Below are 22,778 nucleotides of genomic sequence, written 5' to 3' on the forward strand. Positions count from 1 at the left end.
GTTATGTCATATGAAATTTGATGGAGACTTAGTTAATAATTGGGTAAACAACAGAGCATAAGGGCATGAAATTAACAGTGGCATATTATGACTTAGCAAATATGGAAGATTAAATAAGTTTCATTATTGGAAATTTTGGGGTCATGAATATAAATGGTAATAAGAAGATTGGTGACAACTTAATCACATGGGTGTGGAATTAGTTAACTTGGTAAAGTCCACTGCGAGTGTTTGGTGCCTATGGAGAGTGTGCCATCAGATCTAGAGTGCCTAAACCAGTACCTGTCGTTGTACTGGTGTAGAGCTTAGCGGCAGAACTGGAGCCGCCAACGATAGCTACCAAACAATAGGCTCCTGGAACGTGTGTGTTTGGCATGGTGGTCCCGCCAAGCAATGTCTGCAGTGTTAGTGTGTTTGAGGCACTTAGCACATGGTGGCATGTGTCCCTCGCTAGGCGGTCTGGAAGCGTGGTGCGCCTGACGACTTGTCAGCTACGCCAGGCAATACTGTGAAGCAAAGGTGCTTTGCTTGTGTTGGATGTGCGTGGTCTACCAAGCTTTGGTGATACTTCAAAGGTTGGCTTGCTAATGTTCCTTGAGTTATGGCTTGGGATAGGGGTTAAGGGTGTGGCATTCCTCAAGTTGTGGCTCGGAATGGCATCTCTTGAGTTGTGGCTCGGGATGGCGAATGAACATGAGGAACTCTTGAGTTGTGGCTCGGGTTGGCGAGTGTTGCCGGTGTGAGTATACGCGTTGTGGCATGTACAGATGGGTCTAGTTAGATTGCCCTCCTCGGTATTTAGCTGACGAGTTTGGTAGTATTGGGACGTTACAAATGTTATTCGTATTGGGAACTCCACCTAACGTTACGGAGTGTGGTCCGTAGCATGGTTTCCCACATGTGCTTTACAAGTTGTGGCTGGAAGGTATGGCAGCAAGACATCTTGAAGTACTCATCAGAAGACGTAGGACACAGGTAACATGGTGGTGGCCATGTGAGATGAAATCAAAGGATGGAATTCCTTTGGTGTGCTTGAAATGATATATTTATGTTTTGTATATATGTATGTTTAATTATAAGCTCACCTTATTTGCTTGTGTTTGGCGATGATTGTGTATGCGGTACACAGGAGTAGATGATGTTGTAGGAGGATTTGGTGAGGCATAGAGCTGGAGCGGGACTAGTCTTGGGAGAAGAATTTTGATCAGTTTTTATGTTTATGATTTTAAATAAATTGTAATATTTTATATTACTAGACTTTGGATATTGAACATGGCGGTTATATTTGACTTTATAAATTGAGGATTTGAGATACTTTATATTGTAATAAAGTTTTAAATTTTCCCACATTTTTGGGAAATATTATTTCAATAAATGAAGTTTATTTATTAAGTCTTTATTTCATTATTTAAATTCGTAATATCCTAACGGGATGCTACATTTAACCTATTCAACTTGTTCAACTGATATGTTTTTGTTGTTTGTTTACCACTTTTCATTCCATGTGTTGGTTCAATTTTAATTCTAAGATAGTTTTTCTAGTTCACAGTTTTCATGGGTGTTAAAGTGTCATTTCCATTTAGCCCTTTAGTTTATAGTCTTAGTTTGAGAAGCTCTAATTGGTGTTGTTTTGTTTTTGCTTCCAGAATATAATTTCCTTCACTTGATATGTGTCATTTAGTGGTGTTGAACATTGTTCCTTTGATTTTGAAAGCACCAATTAGAGTATTTGATGTTTAATCATTTCCTCATTTTATTTCTTTTTTTATCTCTTAGTTAAAGAATGCACATTGTTTAGTTTGGACTGCAGTTTTAAAATCAATTCTTGCATCATTTTAGCTCTAGGTTGCATAGTAGTTGGTTAATTAATGTTATGTTTCTCTCAAGTCTTGGCATGACCATAGTTTTCTGCATAAGTTTTCATTTCTAGCCTTGAAAAATGTTAAGTTTTGTGTTGCACACTATTAAAGTAGTCTAGTTTAGTTTGTGGAGTTAATTTATAGCCTTGAGTTGTTTCCATTTGTTTAAATTGAAATGTGTAACAGTCCAACATTTTAAATTAGTCACTTTCATTAATTTAGCACATTGCAATTGCCTTTATTTGAGTTTCATTTTCTATCTTTTATGCTTTTAAAAAAAATCCCCTAAAAACATGTATTTTGCATTCAATCCACTCATTGCATTGGCCATATCCTTGGACTGACCTGAGTTGATAATTATACTACATTAGTAAGGGTGATTAATTCAATTTGTTTGGGATAATTTAGGCGACAAAAGCTCTTTACCACCACGCATAAACATAAAGATGCATTAAATGCTCTACACGCAACATTAAATGTTTATCTCCTCTTTCAGCAACATATTGATTGGCTTGACTTATTAGGCTGAGGTAAGAGCTTTTAATAGGATCATACAATGTAGACAATTTTTTTAGAGTTTACAAGAAGTGTGTTAGGATGGTTGGTAGAGTGAAGCAACATTAAAATGTCTTTCAAGAAATTTTTAAGGTAGACATGACCTTTACGAGATCTTCTTGAAAGACATAAGATGAAAACATTCTTTGCACCACAACATAAAAGATATTTTGAATTGTACAATATTAGCTTAATATTGTGTTTAGAAGATTTTGTTGTTGTGTTTGTTAAACAAAACACTTACATCTTATAGAAGTTTTTGTTTAGAAAAAATTGCACCAACTAGATGAAGCCCTTTCATGTTCCATACCATTTTAAAAGCTGATAATCCAAATTAACAAGGGTCTTGCTCTTATGGAAATAATAACATATTATCATGAGACATAAATCTTGGCTTACTCCAATCTTGGAATCTCTTTGATGGGTATTGTTCGACATTATTCGGTGTGTCTTTGTATCCTGTTGTCGGATGAGACATTTGGTAGATTATTTGTAGAAAGGACTCCAACAATTAAGTCAGCAAAAGCTCTGAAAGTCAAATATCAGTTTTCAATATTAATGAATTGCGTACCTTTAATTTCTAGGGTCCACTTTATTTATAGAGTATTAATCACAATTTACTTTGCTTATGGGTTGGACCTTTATTGGGCTTGTATGAGCCTGGTTTAAGGCCCAAGTTTCAAGTATGGCACATGGCTCTAGGGGTTTTAGCTATTTTATTCCAAGTTATAGTAGGTGGCCTTTTCTGCGTAAGCGACCTTTTCCGGTTATAGAGGATATACAAGATCTGTATACTTTGGTCGCTATGTAGGCGTCTTTGTACTTGCTTATGCTTCTAGTAATATTAGTTAACAACCAAGTTTGAGTATTATTTTATGCTAGTCTTGTCCAAATCCCATATAGTACAGGTCTATTTTAAGCATAAGAATGTAGACTTTACGTCTTCTAAATTTTTATTGTCTTCTAACTTTATATTAGTAGAAATATGATCTCAATTATAAATCAAATTCATAAAATAATTTTATTAGTCGATGATTTGTGCCTTCAATCAGTCTATTGTCACAGTTAACTTTTTAAATGACTTGATTACTCTAACAATAGTATTACAATTTCATAATGATTTATTAAGAAAATCAATAAAAAATAGTCAAAAATAATCCTACCGCCATACAATCCCTTTAAGCATAGTCATTTAGACTATAAAAGTAGATAAAAATTTAAATCGAACATCTCACCACACTTAATTCTAACAAAAACTTGACAAATTGTTAAAAGTTAAGCATAGTCTTTTATCGAGATAAACTAATATAAAATTATTTATTATTTGTGTTTATATCTCATGTCCCCTCCTCGTATTGATTTCAATAATGTTTTTAGCTTGAGTTCAAGTATGATATTTCAATTCTTGTAAATTAGAAAAAAAAAACGTTTTTCACATTAACTATTTTAAAATCTTCTATAACATAAGTAACTTGATTTAAAAAATAAATAAAAACATAATCTTTTAACATTACACAAAAATTAAACTTTATAAGGGGTCACTTTCACTTATATTTTATCCTCCGATGATAGATTACGAGTAGTCCCTCATAAGCATTGGATGGGTGGGAGATTAGGAGCATGGTGGCTATTACTTTGAATGAAAAGAACTTTTGGTCTGTTCCCTCTCGCGTCATGATTGTTTATGCTTTTCTTTTGCCCTCAGAAAACGAAATTCAAAAAGTTGGTAGTTCCACTCTTTTCCTCTTCTCAATTGAAAAATGAAGGGGAATCCCACCAACTACACCACCTTCGTTTCTCAGAGTGACACGTGGCTATATGAATTACGTGTTTTAAGGTCTTTCCTCGTTCCGCGTGCTTTCAATCTCCTTAAAAACCGCTTTTCTCTCTCTCCGGTCTACACACGCAAATCACTCTCTAATCCTATTTTCGTCCTTAAAATATTCTAAATTTTAATTTAAGTTTTCTACTTTCAGAACATTACTTTTAATTCTCATATTTGTTGAAATACCTACTTACTACGTTTTGGTTTTAGTACTGAAAGATATTAGTTTTAAGAATTAAAATTTTAAAATATATATAAACGAAAATGATTGGTTATGGAAGTTTCATATACAATATTTTTTTTAAACTTTGGACTATAAAGTTATTCCTTTGCGTATATTAAAATTGTGACATATTTAAAGTTAAAATAACTTTACAATACCTATTTCACTTACGTTCTTTTTTAAGAATGGCATGTTACTGCACCAAAACAAATATGACATTATTTTATAGCGAAATCTTATCAAATTTATTGTTTCCATAACAATTTTATTGCTAGTTTCTATACCCATCTGACAGTTCTTCCGACATTTTAAAATTAATTTCATATCTTATAAAAAATGATATCTTTAAAATAAAAAACAAAAAAAAAAGTGTGGGTTGCTTAACCTTTTTATCATTAAAACAAATTTACATATAAGTTTCTTTATATATAACGTAACATGGTAAGAATCATTTAAGATGTTTTAACTAAAAGTAAAGCATTTAAAATAAGGGTGTCTTTCGATGATGATTTGAGGGAGAGGGAGATGATTTTGGTTGATTAGAAAGTGATATTTATGTTGTTTCTTTTTATGAATTTGGGGGTGATAGTGGAGTGAATTTGAAAGTAATTTTTGTGAAAATTTGTGAAAGATTTGACTGATGTGACTAAAAAAAAGGTTAAATTATTCTTTTGGTCCCTCTATTTGTCATGAAATTTCAGTTTGATCCTCAAGTTTTTTGTTATCTCAATTTGGTCCTCACTATTAACTTTGATCGGACGGTGTTAAAGTCAACGTCACGTGTCAATTTTTGATTTTTTAGAAAATTTTAGAAAATTTGTAATTTTTTTAATTTTTAAAATTTCTTACATGTGTTACTTCACAATTGTGCAACATGTTAAAATTAACAATTTTGACATGTGGCACAACTATGAAGTGATACGTGTAAAAAATTAAAAAAATTCAAACAAAATTCAAAAAAATTCAAAAAAATTCAAAAAAAAAAAGAAATTGACACGTGGCGTTAATTTTAACATCGTCTGGTGAAACTAACGATGAAGACCAAATTGAGTCATTTTTAAGAAAATGGGAACCAAATTGAGACAACGAAAAACTTAAGGATCAAACTAAAATTTCATGACAAATAGAGGGACTAAAAGAGTAGTTTAACAAAAAAAATTTAATTTAATAGATGAAAATGTAGAATGACCTAATTGTTCTTGGTGTTAAAAAAGTATAATAAAATGATATTTATATAAATTGTAATTAGTTTTTCATATTTTATTATTATAAATAAAAATATTATAAATATTTATTAATTAAAAAAAATATCAAAAAATTTTGATTTATAAAATTTAATATTTTAATTAAAAATAAATAAACATTTCTAACCACACTATTAATAAAAAGTCAACTCCAAGCATGACAAACGCAGATCAGTGAATGAATGGAATAGATTCCACAAAAGCAGAACCGATTATAAGGGTTAATGCATGCATGGTTGACGAGTGAAATGAAATAGATTCCAGAAAAGAAAAAAAAAAGAGAACAAATTAAATGGGAAACTTTAATGGGTTGGAATCGGATCCAGAAAAAAGTTAACAAGTTCCATTTTAGTATTGAAGCACTGCGAAAACAACCACAAAAGGATAATTATGTAAAATGACCTTAATCACTCTCTAATCTCTGCATCTCAAGAGATGAGAGTAAATTATTGATCCTTCAAATCATCATTGTGCATCATTTTCATATATTTAAAAAAGAATACAAATATTCTTTAAATTCATCACTTACCATCATCCGTGTACAATAATTAATCCTATGAGAACACGGTGTAAGAGTTTTACATTGATAACATGAAAAATACTATTAATCATAAATAAATTACACACATAACTTTTAATACAGCTACCTTATTACTAATTTATTCAAGACTTCAAATTATATGTATTATTTTATCTACATAATTATTACTGTTATTTCTCTTCCATAATATAAGTAATAAATAGTTCAATAATTACTAAATATGATCGGAGTTGAGGAAGAAAAAACAAATATTTGAAGAATGGCATAAGTTTCACCCTCTCGCACCGTCATTGAAGCTTGAATACAACAGGTTTGTCTATCGACAACCTTACATAAATTCATGTTCATAATGGAAGTACCAACATTCGTCTAAGTATAACTAATGTCGAATAAACTAAACTACCCATATGTACTCTGGGATGATCTATGGTGAAACTCTAGCCATTTGTCTTGATACCAGCTACTCTGCTTTTCAGTATCTTGGATTTTCTCCATTATGGACCACTGTTATAAATTTAAATATTAGATCATCATCACAGAGACATAGGCATCCATTGCAAGTAGTATAATAATAAACAAACTCTATGCAGCAGAGTACATACACTAGATTAGACACATGCCTCCCCCTCTATCCCTTCGCCACGTTCACGGGAAAACATTATTGGAACCCACAAAGGTGTACACTGCGCACCCCACCCCACCCCACCCCACCACTCTCTCTCCCCTGAGAAAAAAAAAAGCTTCAAACTTTACACCACCCCAACTCCAAATTTCAGGATCAGAACTCGTTTTGTTGAAATTTAACCCCTTTCTCGCTTACCCATTGGGCTTTTGGTTCGTGTGACCGTTACTCAAGGAACTAAAGTTGAACTATTTTTCTTAGTTGGATTCTTTGGGTTTAACATTTGTTTCATGTTTATGGCGATTGGCCTTCTTCTTTGGCTGTTACTGGCCAAGGGTCTTAGCTCGGAGGGTTCTGTGGGGGTCACATTTTCTTCTAGGCTTGTTCACCGCTTCTCTAAAGAGGCTAAGATTCATCTTGCTTCAAGGGGCAACGGTTCTGCGCTTCAATCGTGGCCTGAGAGGAACAGCTCTGAGTATTTGAGGTTGCTTCTTCGAAGTGACGTGACACGGCAGAGGATGAGGCTTGGCTCGCAGTATGAAACTCTGTACCCTTCTGAAGGTGGCGAGACCTTCTCCTTTGGCAATGTGCTTTATTGGTAAGTCTGGGAAAGTTCTCAGGAAAATAAAGTTTGAGTCTTTTGTTCCGTACTTTGTGATTCTTCCGTGATCCAATGAAGGTCTGGAGTGCTGTGAGTTAACAAGCTTCGTTTCATTGTTATGGATGAACTATTCATTTGTTACATGAAGTTGTCCTCATTTTAAGTTTTAGTCTTTACCTGAGAAAACGATAAAGCTGTTAGTTTTAGTCATTTCTAGCAATGGAGAACAATTTCTGGTGGTGTAAAATCGTTACAGAAGAGTGTTTATGGACTAAACCTTAAAATGGAAGTTACTTTAAGGATCTAATTAATGATTTAACATACTCTTTTTTATGAACTCTTTTTCTTATTGCAAATTATACCGACATCTCTGTGTTTTTCTTAAAGGGCTACACACTATACCTCGGGCTTTTCTGTAATGTTTACACTGACCCCTTACAGGGCTAAATGGTTTGATGACTTGGGTATTGGGGATGGAGATATCATGAATTTAACACTGTCATGTATTGGGGGTGGAGATATAAGGACAGAAACATCAGGAACTGCAGATGTGTCTGTGTAATTTTCTTTTTCTTTTTATTTAAAAGGGAAACTTTGGCTGAAATTCACTTAACTTTAACTAGGACTCTGAGTTGTTATTGAAGTGCACGCTCAGGGGTTAAATTTGAAATGGTTTAATTTGATGGATTTCCTGCTGAAAATCAAAGTGGTTAGTTGGTATACTTTTGGTTAAATGAATTGAAATAAAAGAAAAAGGGAGTTGTAGTGGATGCTATAGAAAGTTGGCAATGGTGTGTATGAACATCTTCATTGTTGGATTTCAGGTTGCATTACGCATGGATAGACATAGGAACTCCAAACGTTTCATTTCTAGTTGCATTGGATGCTGGAAGTGACATGCTTTGGGTTCCCTGTGACTGCATTGAATGTGCTTCGTTGTCTGCTGGTAATTACAATGTGTTGGTAGGTCTCTGAAATGACTTCATTTTCTTTCATGGTTTAATAATTTTTCATCTCTCAATATTGTCTTGTAGTTGCTATAACGAACTCCCTGTTTGCCCCATTTAGCTTTTAAAGTCTTTTGTTCGTGTTGAAATATTCATTTCGTGAATCATTCATCTTGTAAGCACATAAGATTCTTCTGTACGGAGCCCTTTTTTTGTGTCCTTATGGACACATGTGAAGTAGAGTGTTGAGGGCTATGGTAGGGGATAGCAGAAGAAGCCCAATCTATCACTATCATAGTACAAGTATCTGTGCTATGCTCGGTGACACTACATCCATGCTTCTTAATTATCTGTTAATAACATTAATCCTTCAAGTGCGGGCAACTCTTTTTTGACTAAATAATAGTACACTTTGAGTTCATATTTGGACTTCTACAACAGTCCTCCCAAATGAAGTAAGAAATTTAGCTGTTAATTTCAATGATTGATTGGCAGATGCCCCCTTTTATATGGGGGCATCTCTGGTGCAGGATAGGGATCTGAATCTATACACACCATCATTATCTAACACCAGCAGGCATCTACCTTGTGGTCATAAGCTGTGTGATCAACAATCCTTTTGCAAAGGCTCCAAGGATCCTTGCCCTTACAGTGTTCAGTATGCCACTGATAATACCACAAGTTCTGGAATCTTATTTGAAGACAAACTACATTTGGCATCTGATGGAAGACATACCGAACAAAATTCTGTGCAAGCCTCTATCATTTTAGGGTATGTTTAAAAACTGTTTCAAAGTTTTGTACTGTTTTGTTCTTTGAGGTTTGGTGTGTTTGGGCAAGATTTTAAGCTGGTTTGACTTGTGTCGGTGCTATTGACTATTGATCTGTATAAGTGCAGTTGTGGAAGGAAACAAACCGGTGAGTATTTAGAAGGAGCTAGTCCTGATGGTGTTCTAGGGCTAGGACCTGGAAACATTTCAGTCCCAAGTTTACTGGCAAAGGCGGGACTTACTCAAAATTCTTTTTCAATTTGTCTTGGTGAGAATGAATCTGGGAGAATTATCTTTGGTGACCAAGGTCATGCCACCCAACATTCTACACCATTCTTGCCCATAAATGGAGAGTTGTAAGTATTGTATATAATGCCTTGAATGCTGCTTTATTGAGATGCCATTTGTGTTGCATGTTAATTGTTTGAGCTGTTGCAGTGCTGCCTATATGGTTGGAGCAGAGAGCTTTTGTGTTGGGAACTTGTGTCTCAAGGAAACTAGGTTTCAACTACTTATTGACAGTGGATCTTCTTTCACATTTCTTCCCAATGAGGTTTATCAGAAAGTTGTAATGGAGGTAATTCCTTTTACCATAAATCTAATGGTGTATGATCATGCATAAATCGAGCTGAAAGTAATCTACGCTTGATACAGTTTGACAAACAAGTAAATGCAACAAGAATTATTCTCTCAGAATCAGAATGGGATTACTGCTATAATGTCAGGTCAGTTACTAAATGATTAAGCATTTAGGTGTTCAATCATTTTAATTTCATTTAACTCATGGCTTTTTCCGCATGACAGTTCTCAGGAGTTGATTAACGTCCCCCCATTGAAACTCGTTTTTTCTAGGAATCAGACCTTATTATTTCAAAATCCTATTTTTACTGCTTTTGCCAGTCAGGTAAGCTAAACCTCCAATTCCCTCTTCTCTCTTCTGGGGCTGTGTTTATTTGGTTGAAATTGAGTTAATCTTTTTATGTTGGTAAAAAATGTGATGTACAAAAGATAACCTTACATGTGGATCTAGGGTGACAGTTTTGTCTTTTGATGAGTGTTACTTTGGTGTCTAGAGATTGCCATTGACAGAAAGTGAATCTTTATGATGAGGTTGAGTTTGGATGTAGCTAGAAAGTAATCTCAGAAAGGTGGTTTTATGTTTGAATAAAGTTCCATGCTTTACTGAATTCTCTAGAAAAATCAACCCCAACACAAAACCACCTTACAAAGGTTTCTAAACTGCCTAAAAATTGAATATGGAAGAAAATCTCTTCTATTGAATTTCAGAGCAAATAATTATACGGTGTAGAATCCAGGATGAGTTTAAGACGCATAAAGAAAGTGATTTTGAATGATCTGATATTATATGAACATTGCTCATTTATGAATAAAAATGCCAATCTTTTATGTTACAAGTATGTTCTGTTGGATCTGGAAACATTTTATGTCAACCTGTTCATGATTTCTTCTGACTGTTAGAGGAGAAAACTTTTGTTGCTGTGCTGAACAAGTAAACATGATATCATAAAAGTAATTCTCAGGCATTCATTATAAAATTTCTTCTCTAATCAACCAGGATGTTTCTGTGGCTATAATTCTAAATTTATTAACATTCCTATCTTGGCTATAATAATTTTGATAAACACAAACTTCTGGTGCAGGAACAGGATTACACCGTCTTTTGTTTGCCCATATCTCCTACTGATAACGACTATGCTACCATTGGACGTGAGTATATCGCTGCCTACCCTATGAAACATAATCACATCACATTTTCTTTTATTTCAGCAGAGCCTCTATTTTTGTTCAGTTCAGTTTTCTGTTCACACATGTATTCTGATAGGCCAGTTAGTGGTTATGTTATATTTGCAATTTACATGATCACCCTTATTCTGGCTGACATTGATTATTGTCTTTCATTTGACACTTTTGTTTCAGAGAACTACCTGATGGGTTATCGCATGGTCTTTGATAGGGAGAATCTGCGGTTTGGCTGGTCTAGATGGAATTGTGAGTATTTCCTAACCCATAATTTTCCCAAATCTTCCTGAAAAATATCTTCTTTGGGTTCTCTTTCATCTTTACCAGCACAACTACAAAATGTTGTCTTTTCATGAACTTGTAGTTTATGCTAATCAGTAAGAATTTGCAGGCCAAGATAAAGCAAGTTTGACATCACCTTTCAATGGTGGCTCACCAAACCCTTTACCGGCAAATCAGCAGCAGAGTGTCCCTAATGCTCGTGCTGTACCACCTGCCATTGCCGGCCACGCCTCCGCAAAACGCTCTGCGGCCACAGCTGGACTCATCTCTAAACATTCCGTAGTTTCAATGTTACTGATATGTCACCTTTGGCTTTGGTCATATTGTTAAGTCTTATCTAATTTGCTTGTAAATTTCCCTCCTGATCAGACTCAACTTTAATGGGGTTTAGTTTTTCAATTTTGTAGGGTGTTGTATCTATTGGTTTAGTGAGGAACTTTTATTTATTTGGTAAATTCTTTCGGTTGTAGCCCTTCTTTCTTCTCTTTCCAGTGCATCATTTTTTTCTTCTGCCAGGGCACACCCAGATTCTCTTGAGCGTTCCTATTATGCCAATTCTAGGAAATAATGATAGAATTGAAGTGAACCAAACTGGTAGTATTGCACTTAATTGTTGGAAACAATGCATCATCAAGAATATTATTGTTTTTATTTCGAAGAATCATTTTATTAGCAAAGAAAAAAGATTAATATATGGAATAAAAAAAAATAATGTGAAAACTTTAAATTTGGAGAAAAATCATAATTGTTGTTTAATGATAAATAGAAAATAATATTATGTAAAAATTTATAAAATAAATAGATTATCTTTTCATGTCCTTTGACATGAAGTACATTTACATTTTTTAAAGTAAGAATTAAATCTAAACCTTACAATACTTTATTATAAGAGTATAAGAAAAGTTAAATATAAACTTAAAGTGTGTTTAACAGGATAAGAAATATCATAGATTTAGTCCATTATACAGTTATTAACACTCATTCCTTGGTTTATTCTAAGTGATGTAAGACTTTACAAAATGTATTATTTTTATTAGCCTAACATTAATTGCATATAATAATTAATTATTTCAAAGCATTGAATTTTTATTGTAGTTTAGTATATCAATCTTGCATTGTTTTTAAATACATTTGATTTTACTAAATTTAACTATAATTTGAGATCGAAAAGTAATTTAGTTTGATCTACTAGTGACCTAGTTTTGATTTTGTTAGCAGATCAGTCTTCAACGCGTCAATTCACTTTAACAAGTTCGTTTAACCACCTTTCAATCAGAATCACACAAGGAAATTGTAATGATAGAAGAATCTTCAAACTTCATCTGTCAACAATCTTAGAAACTTGAAAAAGAAAAAAAAAGTTGTTCTTACAACTTAGAGAAATCTTTTGTGGCAGAAATTTTCACCTTTGAGATTCATAATCTTTCAACTTTTACAATTATTCTTACTGGATTTGCCTGAGTAGTCTTTAAGGTGGATTAATATACTTGTTAACGTGCAATCGAGCTTTGAATCATCACGAGGAGAGAAGTTCATCTATAAAGACTATGATGTTCAAGTTAGTAAGAGATTTTAGAGTAAGTATTGATGAACTAGAATTTAGCCGCATTAAATTCATACAAAACCAAAATTCTCCTAAAATGTAGTGATATGGAACCTCGAGTGTTAATCCTTGGAACAGGCAATGTGTAAATGCAATTGGTTGTGATTACTTTGTGGTGGGAAATTTAAACTAACAAAAACACTAAAATCTATTATGCAATGTATGCCTTAAGACTACAACTACAAAATCTAGCTCAAAATGTTTATTTAATGAATGGAATGATGGAATGGAAACTCAACATGTGCTGGTAGACACTAACATATGCATTTTAGCAACTAAAACTAATTAACAACCTCTGCCAATAGAGAATTGAAAACTGTTCAATGAAATGCCTCTTCAAACCCTAGTTTTCACAATGTGTTTGATGAAATGCATGAATGAACCTAAGTAATTTCCGCAATGCAATGATATGGAGCTTCCTAAATGACTCTAACAACTGAAGTATGAAACTAAAATTGGAAGGAAACAATTAAAACTTAAAAATGCATTTAAAATAGATTATGCAGTGAAAGTGCAATGAAACACTATTGTGGAATGGTGTTGTCACAAGGTAATTGCGAAAACGATGAACTAAAGAGTGTGAGAATGAAATGACACCACAGAACACTACAAATCAACCTTGTAAATGATTATGAAACGAAAATGAACTCAATTGAAACCTTATAATGCAAAATCATCAATTAACTAACCTGGGTTAATAGAAACAACAGAAAAAAAAAACTGTAAAACCTGTCAAGTGTTTGATCTTTGGATTTTACTTAAAAACTTGAAATTAAAGGATGGAATAGGTTCTAATCTACCTAAAGTCACTTACTAACAAAAATCATATGAAAAACAATGGATTAAACGATTCAAATTGAAGAAAATTCAATAACCTATATGAACTTTGGTTCAAGAAATTAGAACTCTATGTTGATTTCTCAATAGCCAACATTGATCCTTAATCAGTGGCATTTTGTGGTCTTTTGGACACAATGAGTTAATGACATGGATCCATAACCATAACTCATTAGGATATGAGAGAAGAATTGAATCAAACACATGTTTCCAAGAAGTTGAACTAAAGAATTATGAACAACAAAGAAAAGAGATTAAACGAGCAAGAATCTGTAGTAGCAAATTGAATAAAATTAATCGGTAAAACTTGAAAAGAAAACATGTATTAAACTGAAAATACCTAAAGGAAGTCACAATTCTTGAAGAACTTGAACCTATCTCAATTAGATTCTTGAACTCTACGCCCAAAAAATAAATGAGAGAAGAAAATGGAGAGAAAAAAAAAGAGTGCTTTCTGTGTATTGGAAATGTGTAATGTGGTCCATAAGTTTATGGTTTTTTTTCCTCATATGCAATGATTCAATCTCCTTATATTCATTAAATAGTTCTAGTTAATTCCTATAACTTATAAAAACTAAGAAAAACTCTCTAAACTAACTAGACTAACTAAGGTGGTTGACTAGTCATGTGTAACAATGGATGATAAATTGAGTCATCTTCCAACCCTTCTGCTGCTTACTCCAATTCAGCACAAGTCTCTTTTAATGTCCTAGAGTCTTCCAAAACCTGTACCAAGTTTAGAGTTGATTTGCAAAAAGTGAATATGAAAGTCAACTCTACAGATTTTTAGCCAAAGATTGAACAACTAGGTTGCTTTGCTGCTGTTTTGCTCTTGCTTTTCTTGCAATCATACTTCCATCAACCTTCATTCACTATCCCTGATCAAATTATTCTACACTAATACAAGCTTCACGAGTTAGCCATATCAACCAAATGGAAAACACCTACACTAAGCTATTTAACAAGTCTAAACTTAACTAAAACTTGAAACAACTTTTACAAACTATCTTTATTTACTTACTATGGCTCTAATTAAGTAAAGCTAATAATTAAAACAATGTATTGATCTAAAGCTAAACTACCAAAGTAGGTAAAGCCTAAATCCTATCAACATTAGATTACTTAGACTTGCTAACCAAAACTAAAGTCCTAAGTGCTATGAGAACTAAAAGACTAAAACTAATAACCACTTATTCAAATATAAACAAATGTACTAAAATTACTCTATTAGCATGAATTATAGAAAAGAAGCGAAATTACTAAAAGGAAAGAATATAACGTAAAATGAACAATTTAACTAGATGAAGCACTAATAATAAATTGGCTAACCGAGTATACATGTATCCAACCCTCTCTCATCTGATTAGAGTGACACTAAATCAGCTGAATTAACTAATGACATACAACCAGCCACAGGTAATTGGGCCTCTTGGTCTAGACCCATCTCGTAAGGGCCTAATAGTAACATAAATAACACGTCACACAAGATAAATTAATTACGTTTTCATTAATTACTACATTAATTGCTTGTTGACGTACTTGACTAATTTTAGCATCATAATGTCTTTTAGAGTACGACCCCAAGTGTTAAGAGGATGAATACCTAGAAAGAGGAGGATGAGTACCTAGTTGGAGGATGAATACGCTAGAAATTAAAGATTGACATGACTTTTGGAGTTTCTACAGAATATGTTTGCTATGTTCTATAATATATATATATATATATATATATATATATATATATATATATATATATATATATATATATATATATATATATAACATTGAAGGATAAATTATTTTTTACTTTTTTATAATTGTGTTAAATGAATAAATAAAGGTAGTGCAATATTTATATAAAAATATATACCAATGCGAGAAACTTATTTTATGGAAAATATATTAATTTTGGAAACCATACTTTTTTTATAGAAATGTTACTTTTAAATAATAAAGGTAACACCATACTTTCATTTTTGGATATATATATATATATATATATATATATATATATATATATATATATATATATATATATATATATATATATATATATATATATATATAGAGAGAGAGGTATTTACAAGATTGTAATATAAATTATTTTTAACATTTTTATAATAATTGTGTTAAATGAGTAAACAAATATAGTGCGATATTTGTAAGGCTCACTAAAAATGTCATATTCCTTCTACCCTAAATTAAAGAGCTGCCCCATGTGAGTTAGGCCTAAGGGTTGGCCCAAAGGGGAAACAGACCCTAAGTTTGCCCTAACCCCCATTCCTCTCACTTTGTTAAAACAAATTTCCTAACTCCTTTGAGCAGTCGTTACCCTCTTCGATAGGGTTCAGTCTTGGAACTCCGTCGCACTTGTTCGAGCCAATTTTGTTCCACCTCGCTAAACCGCTCTAGGAGCTACTGCATTTCTCTGTTCGCACCCAAGAACCTAGTTGTTAGCCTTTTTGCAGATAAGGGAAGCTAGTTTCACCCTTTTGTTGTGTGTATTCAATTTATGCTACTGTTTTATCGTTATAATATGCTTGGTGTGCTAATACGAATGTGTGAACGACATTATTGAACCATGTGTGGGCTGTTGTGTGTTTGTACATGCGAGAACAGTGGTGAACTCTGATTTTCTCGCCCAAGCGAGCATGTCTTGCCTAAGCGAGATCAACAGAGGCTCGCCCAAGCTGCTTCAGCTCAAGCGACCCACGTCCTTTCTGAGCAAGCGAGCGTCTCGCCCAAGCGAGAGGAGTCTCGCCTGAGCGAGAGCCTTTCGCTTGAGCGAGACCCTTCAGCCTGAGCGAGGAGCTGGGCGAGGTAGTGTGGTGCTTGGTTGTTTATTGGTCTTGGATGATTGGCACTTGCTTGGGTATGATTGTTATGATGAAAAATATGTAATGAACTGCTATGTATGAGTGATATGATTCATGGATGGTGAATGATGGGTATGGTATAAACTTGACATGTAAACTAAATGAGATGGTTGGTGTTAAAGTGGCATGGTATTGACATGAGCTGAAATCCCATAACCATGGTTTGAGAGAAATGGATGGGTATGGAACCACTGGGAAAGAAATGAAAAAGGTGAATTATCAAGAGATGGCACGTGATGTATATGTATATGTGTAATAAATATTTATGGATTGGTCTGGTATGCTTGGTCTGTGTCAATGCATAATTCCTTGGAAATCTCTAGGTGGGATTTCAGGGTCGTGCTTTAATGGTCGGGACGTAATTCCATGGCCCCTGTTAGTGCGTGTCCATGGTGGTTCCCCATCTACATAACTTGGTAAGGATTCAAGGTAAGGATTGTATCTTGACACTCTAAGGAGACAGTTAGTCTCACTTAGAGCGGACTGACTCTTGTGGTGAGAGTAACAGGAGGCCTGAAACTCATTAAGGGCTAACCTTGTGTATGAGGGAATTGATTCATTGTAACACTTGTAACACATAGCTCGGGGGTGAGCAGTGGTATCCACCACAAGTGCAAGCATTCGCTGAATCCGACCAGGTTATATGTATCCGGATGAGTCGAGTCGAGTCTTAGTGTATTGATTTGGAAGGTCATAACATGCTTGGGTGATGTATGTGATGTATGTATATTGGACTGCGAAAGTATATCTGGTTGCATTGATGAAATCTTTATGGCTCTAGCTTATCATGTTTGCTTGTTTGATTGCTCTGTATGTTGTTCTTCTACTTTTGCGATGATCATCAACTTGTTGATGTGAGCAGATGCGAGAAGCACTCGAGGTCAACCGGAAAGAGATGATTCCGCTGCATAGTTCGTTTGGGTTGGACATCGCGTTTTGTTTGGGCTTTTTGTTAGGGCTATGGCCCATGTATGGCTTTACTCTTTAATAATCTATCTTCTTCTGTTAGACTTTTTAACTGGTTTACTTTTAGTATCGTGGTATGCCTAGGATTGTAGGAATTGTGTTTAAACTATTAGACTTTTTAACTGGTTTACTTTCATTTTCGGATTGCTGGTAATGAAAAAAAAAACTAATCCCACATGTCTTGTAGAAGGTGAATTTAAAGTTGTTTATATTTAGTAATAGATTTGTTTAAACGGTACTTTATCTCAATTTTGTAAGAAAGAAAAAGAATTAGGTTTGATTTTTTACAAAATTTGGAACTTATTCTTTGTTATTCATTAAAATTTATAAAAAATAAAAAATCATTTATGAATTTTATTTCTTATTTAATAAATTTAATTTATAGTTTTTATATTTTAATAATATTTATCAACAATGACCAGAGTATTAGGAAAAATGTGCTAGAAAGTTTGATGTTAAGGGTTCTTATTTTTTTCAATACCTCTAATAATTAGGAGGAGTCTAATAGTTTTCTTCTGCACAAAATGAGCACGAGTTGGGACAAAGAGTGAAGCATGAAGAAGGTCACAACAATTTTTTCAATCTTTTTGATCGCGCTACTTTGTTTGCACGAACTCGTCCACGTATCTTCGTCATCATTCTTATACGCACGGCAGGTAATGGTGCATGCCTCTGCACTGGACTCTGAATAAACAAAATGTGCGATGTATAATTTCTTATACGCATTCTTTTATTTGAGATGAGCAAGATATTGTAGAAATTGCGTCAAAACAAATAGGCAAACTACGAAGGATTTCGAGTTTAGGATATGAAAATTGGAATAGTGAGTTTTTAGGGTTCAAGTTCATTGTGTTGAGCTACGAAGGATTTCGAGGTCACAAATAGTTCAAGTGCTAGATTATAAGTTTTTTGGTTGATTTAATTATAATCTTTATGTTTAGCATATATTTCATCTGAACCATGATTAGGAAGTTAATTCTCGTTTTCCTATATCTTTTGCTCCAGGTCTATGAGGAATCTTCTGGTGAAAGGTATTTGAATGGATTCGCAATTTATTTATTGTTAATTAACTCCATCAGCCAAATATGTCGATGGTTTACTTTACTTTGATGTTTAGCTTTTGTTCCTAACTGATACAGTTTCCTTCCTAGCTACTGATAAATATATTGAACTCATTCTTCTTTATAGTTTAGCTTGTCTCTCATGATTCAGTCGTGCGTGACTCATGTATTTTCAATGTAGGAAACTTGAACAGGAACAGGGACAAGAACATGTTCAAGAATTGCATTGCTCCAGGGAGAGAAGTAGGGCAGCTCGGAAAGTGATAGAGGAGGTATGAAAATTCCTTTGGCAATCATTATGAATCTGCAACATTGCAGTGTTCACTGTTAAGTTATCTAAATTTCTAATCAGATCCATGAATATTGTTAAAAACATGTTAATAAGAATTTTGGAAACACGTAGTTTCAATGTCTCAGGTAAACATAATAATTACGAAAATCTTACTTTTGTATTTATTGACTCATTAATATCAAATCCCTAGTTTAAACAGATTTTCAGGACACGCTTCTCTTTTTCTCTCTGAACGGATATGTTCCTTGTATGCTTTTGTAGTATTTGATGCCATTTGTGGAACGAGAAAACTACCGGCTTTCAACTAAATGCACACTTCACCCTGAAAATGATATATTTAGCGATCAGGAAGAGCATAAAATTTTCATAGATAGACATGAATGGCAGTGTGGATATTGTAAGAAAAGCTTTCGGGAAGAGAAATTTCTTGATCAGCATTTTGATAAAAGACACTACAATCTTCTGAATGTGGTATGTCAATTTCATTCCTTTATCATTGTCCTTGGAAGATACATAATGTGCAGTGCCAGCTTTTCATCTTTTAATTTTATCAAATTATTTGATGAGTTTGAAATTCATAATTATCTCAGTCATACTCACCCTTTTTTTGCACTGAGAAGTTATATACTTGTGAGTATTTGGCTTTGTTGTGATCTGAATATTTACTTTAATGTGTCCTTTCTGTTGTCTTTCATTCCTTGTTCCTTTTAAATTGTAACTTTTTGTTATTTCTCAATACCTGATGAGGTCAATAACCAAGATATACTAAAATAGTTATACCATAATACATGAAGTTATCTGATTTGTTAACTCAGTTTGTCCCCCTTATTATGGATGACCGCAATTCCTTGTTCCTTTTAAATTGTAACTTTTTGTTATTTCTCAATACCTGATGAGTTCAATAACCAAGATATACTAATATAGTTATACCATAATACATGAAGTTATCTGATTTGTTAACTCAGTTTGTCCCCCTTATTATGGATGACCGCAAGGGACCACTCACCCTTCCTCCCTCAACTCCTGAGCAAGTTTCCTTAAATTGATGTAATTCAATGTTTTTCCTTGTGAATAAGTTAATTTATTTGATGGCTACCACGAGGAGATAAACAATTTTGTAGTCTGAGTATTTCTTACTGTGTGATCAGTTAAGTCATTTAAATATTGGATGTGGAACCAGTGGAAACAAATTTGGGCCTTTTATGGTAGTTTCAAAAGAGTGTTTGAATCTTACATCAATTTTACTAGCAGTTCTTTTTTATGCTTTATTATTTATCAGAAAATGCTGTTTCTATTGGTGGGCTATTTAATGCAGAGTCATGGTAAATGCTTGGCTGATTTATGTGGTGCGATGCATTGTGATGCTGTGATGAATTTCAGATCCCCCAGAAGCAAGTGTAATCTGGCAGCTGCTGCAAGAAATCGTCATCTATGTGAGGTTGCTTTCATTTTGTTTTGTTTCTTTCACTGTTCATTGTATTATCAACTATTCACCTAATCCATATGCACTCTTTACTCAGAGTCTTGCTGACAATTGTTTTCCTACAAGTGATGGTCCAGCAGCAGGACGCCTTCATGGTATACTTTAATTTATTTTTTCAGTTTTCTCCGTATTGTTCGATTACGATGTTTCTTGTCACTTTCCCACACGTAATTTAATTATGTTGTGGTCTTTGTTAATTTATTTCTTACCCAATTTCCTGATATACTGGTAGAATTGTTTCTGCACCAATTTTGTGATGCTCACACTTGCTCAGGGAAACATAAACCCTTCTCTCGAGGAGGCAAGGTAAAGCCTGATTCATTGGGATATTCAATACGCCTTTAATTAGAAATCTGTCATTGCTAACTCTATTGGTATATGGAAATCTATACTCCCACTCAAAGATGATCTATGTTGTGATGTTTTTTGCCTAATTGGCAAAGTCTCTCTGTAAATTGAAAAAGCCTTATTGACATTAGGTTAATGCTTTTACATTTTTGTGTGGCTCAAATTAGATTCTAATGTCAAAACTTGTAGTCACAGAGTATCTTTCCCTTTCTACTGAAAGGTTTTAAAACTTTTAAGCGTTAGATTTTTGTCTTTTCAATTCATTATGCCATAATTTCTTAAGACTTACACATTATAACTGATTTATTGTTACAGTTAATTCTTGTCAATAAAGCTGTTATTTGTCAATCCTGATATTTTTCCACTGCAGGATCAAAGTAGTTTCTTCCGTCTGGCTGCTGGAGCATTGATCTTGGTGCTACTTCCTGTGTTCTATCTTTTTCTTTATTTGATACAAAGGTACTATTTCTATTTTGCAAATGTGATTTAACCTATAATGGGTCCAAAATTTCTGAACACTATTTTGGAAATTGTAGTGATGTGAAGAATCGAACCCAAGAGCTTCGTCGCATTTCAAAAGCTGGATGGAAAACAAAACCATCATGATTGGTAATTATTTATATCTTTTAGATGGGCATGTCTGGGTAATTGAGTGGCGGAATGGGATGCAATGACAACAAAATTGCCATTGATTGTTAGTGGAATATGTGGGTCATCTTGAGATGAATACGTTTTTGAGACAGAATAGTTTTGTTTGTCGTTGCCATTAATTTGCAGCGCATACATATTCCTCATATTCATGTCTCCAACTATTTTGCAATGCCGATTTCAGTCACAAATATTAATCCATATGTAGTTGTGTGTCTAATGTAGTTTGTGACAGAAGACATCAATTTAAAAATGTATCTAATTTTATTTTTTTCTAATAGTATGATGTTAATGTTGTTTGTTTATATTTTGGTCTTAAGAAGTGATTTACTTGAGGGCTAACAAAAGGGGTAAATTTGAGGTGTGATAAATCTTTAATATTGAGCACAGTTACGTAAAACTCGTGACTAAATTAGTGTATATATTTGCAAGTCATATAAAGTTGCTAGAAAAATTGTTGTTTCATGATTTTAGCATTTGGCTGATGTATTTGTGCGTGTTAGTAAAGTTTCATGGTAAAAGATTCTTGAAATTTCTTTTTTCAGTCTCGACTGTAGGGCCTGTACGAGAGACTAATTGGGATGAATTGGAGAGTCTGTTATTTGTTTGGATTGGAGCACAAGTAAACAAGATATGGAAGCCATTTAAACCGCTAATGGTGCCTTGTACTCAGTTCAACACTGTTATCTTCATGTTATAAATTGAAGACGAGCTTATTGGTTAGTGCTCATTTGAATGCTCAGCAGCGCATTTAGACGTTCCATGCTATGTTGATAGAATATAGCCGCTGATTTGTGTGCATTTAAATGTGGTCCAACGGGCGTTTAAATGTACTCAGTTCACTTAGATTGGTATAAAACAATGTTACCAACTTTGTAGACTTTTGACAAACCAAAGGTACTATGTAACACACGAAACAGTTGCTATTCCCTACTTCGGGAGTTCATTCAGGTTTGTGCATATCAAACTTGAAAAAAATCAAGGGCCAATCTCAGGAATTGCTAATGGATATCACTTCTTTATCGTCTCATGTATTAATTTTTTATTTGTTTTAAATGTATTTCTAAATTCCTAGGTTGGGGAAAGCGGAATGATTGATTCCTCTTATTTAGTTATACCGTAAGGATCCTACAATCTCTCGTGCTTTTGATTTGTTTCATGTTAATTCTATTTTTTTTCTTTTTTCTTTTTGTATATCATTCAATTGTGACGGGATTTTGTTCTGTTCATAATGCTATTATTGGACTAGCCTTAGAATTGGAATTGGGTTCAATCTCTTAATTGGAAACTTGGTTATTGAGTTGAATAGTAAGACATTTTACCATAGTTGTTGATGTCCCAATAATACAGCTTAATTGTGAGATCTCATTGAATTCTCATGGCTTATATTAGTTGAGAACATTTGAAAAATTATAGTTTTGGTTAAAGCAAAGG

The 22,778-nt window shown here is 33.6% G+C and overlaps 2 protein-coding genes across 3 annotated transcripts; both read left to right on the forward strand.

The window, feature by feature from the left end:
* Positions 1 to 6,910: 6,910 nt before the first annotated feature.
* Positions 6,911 to 11,699, forward strand: LOC114193139 (aspartic proteinase-like protein 1). Its single transcript, XM_085665241.1, has 10 exons — positions 6,911 to 7,467; positions 8,295 to 8,433; positions 8,948 to 9,189; positions 9,316 to 9,543; positions 9,626 to 9,764; positions 9,842 to 9,912; positions 9,992 to 10,091; positions 10,849 to 10,915; positions 11,126 to 11,197; positions 11,340 to 11,699. The coding sequence occupies exons 1-10, from the start codon at positions 7,160 to 7,162 to the stop codon at positions 11,558 to 11,560; spliced, it is 1,587 nt and encodes a 528-aa protein (XP_085521367.1). The 5' UTR covers positions 6,911 to 7,159; the 3' UTR covers positions 11,561 to 11,699.
* Positions 11,700 to 17,979: 6,280 nt separating this feature from the next.
* Positions 17,980 to 22,374, forward strand: LOC114193201 (uncharacterized). Of its 2 annotated transcripts, XM_028082919.2 has the most exons (10): positions 17,980 to 18,168; positions 18,518 to 18,543; positions 18,755 to 18,845; positions 19,127 to 19,336; positions 20,181 to 20,303; positions 20,386 to 20,443; positions 20,581 to 20,654; positions 21,067 to 21,155; positions 21,233 to 21,305; positions 21,890 to 22,374. In XM_028082919.2, exons 1-9 carry the CDS (start codon positions 18,067 to 18,069, stop codon positions 21,300 to 21,302), a joined length of 843 nt encoding a protein of 280 aa, XP_027938720.1. In that variant the 5' UTR covers positions 17,980 to 18,066; the 3' UTR covers positions 21,303 to 21,305; positions 21,890 to 22,374. The 2 variants fall into 2 exon arrangements, with proteins under 2 accessions (XP_027938720.1, XP_027938721.1); XM_028082920.2 differs by lacking the exon at positions 19,127 to 19,336.
* The last annotated feature ends 404 nt before the right edge of the window (positions 22,375 to 22,778 follow it).

The sequence above is a fragment of the Vigna unguiculata genome, chromosome 8, assembly GCF_037176805.1.
Source record: "Vigna unguiculata cultivar grain cowpea cultivar isolate G323 ecotype 2 chromosome 8, ASM3717680v1, whole genome shotgun sequence".
Classification (NCBI taxonomy): Eukaryota; Viridiplantae; Streptophyta; class Magnoliopsida; order Fabales; family Fabaceae; genus Vigna; species Vigna unguiculata.